This window comes from Barbatula barbatula (genome assembly GCF_947034865.1).
Source record: "Barbatula barbatula genome assembly, chromosome: 16".
Lineage (NCBI taxonomy): Eukaryota > Metazoa > Chordata > Actinopteri > Cypriniformes > Nemacheilidae > Barbatula > Barbatula barbatula.
The window spans coordinates 18,712,204-18,721,335 of record NC_136779.1 but is presented as its reverse complement, the minus strand read 5'-3'; the positions used below and the strand labels follow the sequence as shown (position 1 = coordinate 18,721,335).

At 41.7% G+C, this 9,132-nt stretch overlaps 1 protein-coding gene across 3 annotated transcripts in view; it reads right to left on the bottom strand.

Annotated features, from left to right (window-relative positions):
* Positions 1 to 3,518: 3,518 nt before the first annotated feature.
* med1 (mediator complex subunit 1) overlaps positions 3,519 to 9,132 on the bottom strand; it is a 33,702-nt gene continuing 28,088 nt past the window's right edge. For all 3 annotated transcript variants that reach the window (XM_079476144.1, XM_079476143.1, XM_079476145.1), the window contains one exon: positions 3,519 to 7,785. In XM_079476144.1, coding sequence (XP_079332270.1) covers positions 4,074 to 7,785 — 3,712 coding nt within the window. In that variant the 3' untranslated portion in view covers positions 3,519 to 4,073. The remainder of the gene's footprint in view (positions 7,786 to 9,132) is intronic.

Sequence of the window (9,132 nt, the reverse complement as noted above, 5' to 3'; positions counted from 1 at the left end):
AGGCAGAGTGGCAGACAAACTCATAATATACACATGTTTGTAGGTGAACAGTAACAGGAGACGCTGCAAACAAATAAGCTTGTTGAAAAAATGGCGTGTATCCTGTCTCCATCCTTTTCCTCCTTTGTCCTTGTCTATATATTCCCATTCTCTCACCTCTTCATCTTCCTCTCACTCCTTTCTCTTCATTCACACTCACTCATCAAAGACACTTCTCTTTCTTGAATTCGTCTTCATCCATTCTCACTCCAAAATTGGTCTCAGCTGTTGTACAAACAAATAATGTAATTCTGAAGGTGAATTATGGTGTTGAAGCTGTGGTGTCTTAATAAACACATGTGTTTTTACACATGGACCCTTAGTGTTGGTAAATGAGTTTAGACTTTTCCCAATAAAACCCAAGAACTATTCAATTTATTTCTCATGTTTTTTATTTTGCTTGCAACAAGTGTGTTTGACAATTTTGTAAAGGACTTTCAAGTTTGTAATGCAGGTTATGTGCTTGCAGAAGAGTTATATAAAGGATTGGTGCTCCTTATGCTGCTCAGTGCTCATGCTGTCATCAATGGTATTGTGCTCTTCTTGTATTTGCATGTGTGACTATAGTATTTTCTAAATGGTTTGTGCAGTTTCTCCGTATATTTGTGCATGTTTCAGCCTTCCTAGGTTGATTGTTTTGACTGCTCTCCTGTGTTATTCTCTGGCTCTCATTCTGAGCATGTGTTTAATTTGACCGTGCAGAGTTTAACTCTGATATATGTTTTAATTCAGTGCCTGTTCTGTAGCAGCAAACGGATAAATTCTGCTTTGGTTCTTTGTTCGCCTCTATCTCTTCGATCTTCACCTTCCTTAATGGAATCTGATACATAAAGCTAATTTCAGTGCATAAAAATACAACATACCAGCATCACAAAGTCCTAATTCACAAATAGAATACAATTATTTAAACCGATTTACAGTCGAAACAAAGGGTATTTTCATCTGGTGGATAACCTTAGTGTAACAGCCTTTTAAATGTTACTTTATAAAAATCATCATGGCAACACTGTTCAAGACATCTAAAATCCATTTGCAACTTAGCATCTTCAGTGTCTTTGCATCAGCTTGACAAAATTTGGTGTTACTAGCACAAGTCTCCTAGAAGAATGCATTCATTCCAAATATCCACCTTCAAACCAAAATAGCAGACTTGCTGTCGATCTTAGCCAATGACTGTAAAGTTGTCTGGCTCGATGAGAACAACAATATATGTACCGAGTAGGAAAAACAAACCCCACACTTTTGTCAAAGGTAGCGCTATTGAGCGCCTGCTCTATGCCTTTTTTGCCAGTATCTAACTAGCATTACTACTGATGTGTGTTTTGATTTTCATGCAATTATAAGCATGGTAAATGCTTAAAAAAAGAATGTGAAAAGAATATTCAAATTTGACACGTTGTCATGGCAACAGTATTTCAGTTATCAAGAGTCCCCTCTGAGTTTCACATCTGCCGTGTTTTGATATTATGCAGGTGACGTCCCGTAAAAATAAAAGGCTGATTTCAAAGCTTTTAAAAAAATGACACACTGCCTGCTGCCAGTTAGTGGTACTATAATACAAAAAAATATACATTTTGATAATTATACATTTTGATAAAAAATGTGTCCCTTCGCAATTTTGCATCCCCAATATCTTGAGATCATGTTGACCAAGTTTGGTGGCAGTCGTGTGAAAATTCTAGCAGGAATATTCAAAGTTGTGTGGCTCAATGAGATCTACATCTACAAGCTTCATATTTCTATGTGCAACATGCATTAGATATGGACCGCTAGATTCCTGGGTGTGCTGCAGAGCCCCAGTGCATTGCCCGGGTCCAAGCCTCTGCGTTTTCCTAATGGCCCCAGATTCCTACATGTGTGCCAATTTTCAATGGTTTTTGAGAATGTAAAGGGCCCCAAAATGTTTCCCAGAATGTTTGAAGAAGAAGAATAATTGGAAGAAATATAGCTGCAAGCAGCACTTAACTGGGTCAAGCAAACAATTGCCCAAAGGGAAATATTTTGAAACCAAGTTTAAAAACACAGGGAAATGCACTTGGGATACAATAACTACAACAATAATCCTTATAACCTTTGACCACTAGGTGGTGTGTGGCAGACAAGATGTGCCAGTGATGATACAGTACAATACTTATGTAAATGTGCTTTTCTCGTTTAAATTTTTTTTTTAATTTGCAAAGATTTCAAACAAACTTCTTTCACGTTGTCATTATCGGGTATTGTTTGTAGAATTTTAAGGAAAATAATGAATTGAATCCATTTAGGAATAAGGTTGTAACATGACTGAATGTGGAAAAAGTGAAGTGCTGTGAATACTTTCCGGATGCACTGTACATACCAAGTTTCGTGTCAATACACAAAAGTGTCCTCAAAGACACAGCCACATGACCCTTTGGCATGCTCCACTTAAAATGCGTTGACGCTTTATACGAGAAACATTTGATCAATAAAAAGCTTTTAATAACTTTTTGTCAGTAAAAAAAATCAACTTTTGAGAGTGACACACTTCCTGTTGGTAGTTGATGGCACTATGACCAGGAGACACTAGTCACATCAATGTGATCAGACATCATGAATAAACAAGTTTGATCAGAATCACTCGATGTAAAGAGTATATATGAGGCACTTCCTGTTTCCACAATTTCGCCATTCATTTATTTTCTGACCAGTATCTGTGAATGCCATGCAAAGAATGTTTTTTTTAAAAGCAGAATTATCAGAATTATTATTGAATGATGTATAATAATGTATTCATAGGGTTGACCTATTAGGTTGGGGTAGCACAGAACATTTCAGTACACATGTACAAACAAACATGGCAGTTATCGGTCCCTCTTTTCATAAAATATAGTGAACAATTACTAAATGAGACATATATGAGCTTAGTTCTTTCTTCTGCACTAAGCTTCTGTTGCAAAGTCAAATTCCCTGTGTGTGTGTGTGTAAACATACTTTGATGTCGGAATCAGAAGGAGCTTTATTACAAAGGACCCCGAAAGCAGTATATTATGTTACTTTGATGTTATATGCAGAAGAAATTATTTTTAAGTCGAGTTGACTTTTACATTATATTCACTGTGTTTTCCAAAAAGGTCCCGAGTGTTTTTTAAAAGCCAGCACCAGCGTCTTTTTCAGCAGACCAGGTTTAAAAGGTCAATACAAGCTTCAGGTAAGGGCTTTGCAAGACCCCTTTTACTGGGGTACGTGCCCCCAGTCTAAATCTGCTACATCTGCAGTCTAGAAAACATGCTTAAAATACCCACTCCAGCTATTTACTTAAGACTGAAATATTTTAAACAACCATTAGGCCATTTTATGCTCCATATTTGTTTAAACATTATAATCAGAATAATACATTAAATACAATCTAATTAGAATTAAACATTAGATTATCTATTTTCAGGAAAAAAAAAGTAAAATATGGATCTGTCAAGTAATGTGCGGGTTAAATGACACACACGACAACAAAACCTTAAAATGTTACATTGTATATTGATATAATTAAGGCATATGCAAAACAGAGCAAGGCTTCCAATAATAATAACAATTACATACTATGAATACTTAAAATCTTACACCAGAATATCTAGTTTACTGCTAAAAAATTACCACATACTTGGAAAACAAGGCTATTACAACAGTCTAACATGATTTGCATAAACGAGGCCAAAGTTAGAAAAAGTATGACATTTAAAAAATATAAACAATCATTATAAAATAGTTTTTCTGAAGTAAAGGAATAGAAATACAATAAAAAAATTTGTGGTTTTTCAGGAAATTAAACAAAAAACACTTAAACACTGAAGTACACAAAGTACTTTTAAATGTTGAAATACTGTGTTGTCACAGTTGACAAGCACTTTCTAATAGTTTTTGTTGGTTAGATTTTTGCTAAACCCAGTGATAAACATGAAGGGTGACTAAGAATAATAATTTATGACAAAAATTAAAAGCATGAAATATGGAGATACGAGGTTTCAGAAGGACAGCAGCGATATGCTGGAATCATATGCCACTACAAAAAACAATCTCAATTATTTAAATGGTTCTAAATTGCCTGTTAAGGCCGAGTCCATGAGGTCATCATCTTCTGTATGCATATACACAGGACTTGGTCGTGAGGTGCGCTCAGAACTAAGCATTGACATTGAAGATTCAGAATATATAGGTGATCTGGACCAGCTATCTGTCTTTATTGAGTGAGATGATGGCCCACAAGACGATTTCTTTTTTTCTTTTTCTCTGTCTCTGTCCCTATCCCTATCCCTTTCCCTTTCTCTGTCCTTCTGCTTTTTCTTTTCTTTTTTATGCTTCTTGTGTTTTTCACCTTGGCTAATTGATATGGAACTCGTGTATTCTTGAGGGGGTTGGTGAGGTCTAATAGCTTGGTCATCATCTGAGCTAGGGCTGTTTTGATGAGACTTTTCAGCAACTGAACTGCTTCCAGACTCACTTTCACTGTCTGGGTTGAGAGGAGTGTAACCAGGGGAACGGCTATGGCTTGGCGAGCTCCGATCATGTTTTGGTGTTGAGCCACTGAAAAGAGGTGATGCTTTGAGACCTGTGTGCTGGGAGCGCATGGAGCCATCTCCAGAACCTTCTCCAGGTTTCTGTAGAGTTACTTTTGACTTAATGCTTGGAGAGCCCCCATCTGGTTTGCTGATAATAATCTTTGCCACACCTGTGCCACTCGCAGCACCACTTTTGGAATCGATTAACTTCTTATCGCCAGAGCTACCACCTGATCCTGAAACCCTGGACTTGGTATCTTTGTCTATCTTGTCTCGTTTGTTTACAAAGTCTCCTCCCTGGGAGGACATCCCATGCTTGGAGGATGAGGTACCAACGTTTGAAGGCACTCCGCCACCTGCACTCCCACCACTACATTCACCCTCTTCCCCACCAATACCACTACTACCCACACTTTTAAGTTTGTCTATAACTGCTGTAAGAGATGGCTTTTTGTTTCGGCTTGGTGACTTACCCTTTGCATTAGGGTTGTTCCCACCCCCACCCCCACTACCTCCACCCCCACTGCTCCCGTACTGTGACTGGCCCCCTGAAGAAAATGACATGGACCCAGACGAAGATGACGCAGATGAGCTTGAGGATGAGCTATTGCCTAACTGTTTTTGGGTACCCATTCCACCACCTGAGGAGGGCTTGGAGCCTCCCGATCCCACACTTCCTGAACCAATAGGAGATTTTGCTTTTGAAGAGGGTGGAGTCCCAGGAACCTGCCCTTGCTGAAGTTTCATTGGAGAGGAGAGTTTGTCTGATGTGCCAGAACGAGAGTGTGAAGGAGAAATGTTGGGCTTGATGTTGGGGTTCATTAGTGAGCCAGAGGGTTTACCACCTTGTGGCTTCATTTTGTTTCCACTTCCTGTTCCACTACTGCCACCACTGCCTGAGCCTGATAGCCCATGCTTGGTAATGGGAGAAGAGGAAAGCTTGCTAGTGCTCATCCCTAAGGATGACCCTTTGGATTGAGGAGCCATGCCACTCCCAACACCTCCAGTATTTGATGGTTTGGAGATGTTGCCTTGCCCACTGACTTCAAGTTTACTGCTCTTTAACTTCCCAGAGGAAGAAGAGGAGTGGGAATGGTGACTTTTGCTACTGCTTGTGCTACCTGCACTACCAGTTCCTCCACTTGCTGAGCTACTTGATGTGTAGCCTCCATGAGAAGTTGTTTTTCCTCCAGTCCTAGGAATTTGTATAGTAATCTTAGGGATTGGTGGAGTAGCACCTCCTGGTGGGGTCTGAGATCTACCTGAACTGCCAGGTGACTTAGATCCACCTCCACTCACTGTTCCTCCAGAACTGCCACTCCCACATGGAGGAGTATAAGGTCGACCCCCTGAGCTGTGTGAAGGGGACTTGCCATCTGGATCCAGCTTCTTGCGCTTAGGTGGCTTTTCTTTTGATTTGCTCTCACTTGAAGGAGTTCGACTACGCTTCACCTGTTTCATCTCAGAAGAGCATGCACCACTTATTCCAATTCCAGAACTTCCTCCAATTTCCTCCTTTGCTCTCATTTGCTGCTGCTTACTTTTTGTATCACTACTTTTAAAATCATTACTTGCTGCCCCAATGGCCATCATGAGTGAGCTTTGACCTAAGGTCACATCAGAAGGGTGCGAGTCCCCCATATCTGATGCTGGGCCGAGCATTGGCTTTCCTCCACTACTGTTCCCACTAAAAATTCCAATGTCAAAATGGTCTTTTAACAAGGCCTCTGGAGTATTTTGCCCATGTGGAGTGGGATTCTGAGGTGTGCCTGTAGGGGTGTTCTGCTGACTACCTCCACTAAAACCTTTGACAAGGTCATTATCTGGGTCAGGGCTGGGGGAACTGTCTTCAAAGTAATTCTGAGAAAAACTTCCCTGTCCAGGGAGAAGTTCTGGGTTGAAGTCTGTATCTGGAAAGAAATTTGTTGAGGAAGAATCACTGTTGGGTGTTGCTGCAGTAGCAGCCTCTGCAATCAGGTCTGCTGCATCAGCAAAGGGATTTTCATTGCTGTTTGCATTAAAAAGGTCTGCCTCAAACACTGTGCTACCTTGGCCTGAGCTGGAGGAATCCCGAATTGGAGTTCCCAAGGAACCTCCTTCTTCCCCAGACATGAGATGTTGGCTGCTTCCTTTGTTGGCCTGATCAGGAACTTCAGATAGAATGTCATTAATATCAGGCCCAATACTTTCAGAGCTAGAGAGACGGACCATACGGGGTAGGGATCCTTGTAGCTGAACTTGTGGCTGATTTTGGACATGAGATTGTGGGTGGTATGCCATTGCAGAACCTGAAGGGGGAGTACCACACTGACTTGGGGCTGGAGTGATGCTGTGAGGGGTGTCAAGTCCATCGCCTGCAAGACTGACATCAAAGATTGGGTTCTGGGAGGCATCAACATCCATTGAGAAAAGCTCACGGTGGAAATCATCTTCAGAGTGGTGTGTGTGATGATGCTGAGTCATGACTCCCACCTGCTGTTGAGATTGTTGTTTCATGCCAATTCCTCCACTTGATCCCATTAGTCCCTTTTCAGAGCCTCTTGGACGTTTTTTCTTACTTTTGGTGCCAGAGCACGACTGCCCTTGGCTATCAGTCCGTGGGGACCCAGATGAGTTCTGTCTGTCTAAAGGGCTACCACCATACAATGCAAATTCTTGTGAAGGGTTATCTTTTAATAGGTTCATTAGCATGGGGTGATTCTTGGTGTTGCTTGCTGGTGAGGTGGTCGGTGGTGGAGTCTGATGAGGCTGAGGTGGCTGTGGAGGAGGACTGGACCCGACACTACCTGTGATTTTCAGAAGACTTGTTAAGATTGGATTCTGAGTGACTTTGCTAAAGTCATCTGAACTGTGGCTCTGCAACTGAGGTTGTTGTTGCATCGATTGCTGCTGGCCGCCGACATGTCCAACGCTATCCATACTTGAGCCTCCCTGACTTGTTCGACTTATGTTGAATGAGGTGATTGGGCCTTGGAAAGACCCACTGCCCCCTACACCCACAACACTGTTGCTTCCTGTTGATATGGTCCCACCACTTACACCAGGAAGTCCTATTGGGTTGCTCCCATCAGCCCCTGTACCAATTCCCAAGTATCCTGGGCTACTAGTTGGGGGCAGGTTCTTCTTAACCATTATTTCCACAGTCTCAGCAATAAGGGACAATGCTGGGGTATCTGCCTGAATAGTTTCCGCCTTGCATCGGATGGCACGCATAGTCACAGGAATAGACATACATCTAGAAAAAAGACATAATGCAATTTCCAGTTAATTTACTTAAAAAAACAGTATTATGTCAATAATCATATTCATTCTTTCTAATATGTAGTCATTTAGCGCTATTTTTTATCCAGCTTATGACAGTTTACTGATCACCCCTTGGTAGGATGAAACCCTACAACCTCTGTCAGCTACCAAACATTTTAATAAGATTCCTACACACCTCAACTTCAGACAGGAATACATTTAACTTTTACTTATTTCACACTATTTTCTTGGGCTTTAAGGAAATGGTCACGTTCAACATAAATGTTTATGTTAATTTACTCACCCCTGTTGTCATCCAAGATATTGTCATCCAAGATGTTTATGTATATCTTTCTTTAGTAGAAAAATAAATTAAGGTTTTTGATGAAAACATTCCAGGATTATTCTCCATGTAGTGGACTTCAATGGAGTCCAAACGGTAGAAGGTCATAATTACAGTTTCGGTGCAGCTTAAAAGGGCATAAAGTCTGAAGTCTCTTGACGTCCTGATAGCGATCAATAAGTAAAGGGAATCATTGGTATTTTTATAATTATATATCGTCTGTGAAAGGCATAGGGTCAAAAAATGTTGGACCAATTACTGCCCTCGGATCTGAGGGCAATGATACGTCATGTAAATTTTTAGTCACCCTTTTTTGCATCCAACTGCGCACCCTGTTCACGCAGACAGCATACGTCATCAGCGCGCTCATGTGCGATGTGCAGGCAGTTGGACAATACCGGACAGAGAGCAGGTACCTGGAGATGTTCGTTATTTTAGTAATGTAATTCACTTTGTACTGAGTCAGTGTTTAAAATGTGGAGGAGGACCGTTCAAAAGTTGTTGTGTTCAATGCCACATATTCAATTGTCTTTGTGTCAGTTTTTTGTTTAAAATGGTAATTTCTTGGGCTCTGGAACCACACTCCTCGAGAGAGGATGGACACTTCATCACTCTGGAGTTGCCCATGGGAAGAGGCGGCGGGCTGGCGTGGGTCTGCTTATAGCCCCCCAGCTCTCCCGCCATGTGTTGGAGTTTACCCCGGTGAACGAGAGGGTCGTTTCCCTGCGCCTACGGGTCGGGGTTAGGTCTCTCACTGTTGTTTGTGCCTACGGGCCGAACGGCAGTGCAGAGTACCCGACCTTCTTGGAGTCTCTGGGAGGGGTGCTGGAAAGTACTCCGACTGGGGACTCCGTCGTCTTACTGGGGGACTTCAACGCCCATGTCGGCAACGACAGTGACACCTGGAGGGGCGTGATTGGGAGGAACGGCCCCCCTGATCTGAACCCGAGCGGTGTTCAGTTATTGGACTTCTGTGCTAGTCACAGTTTGTCTATA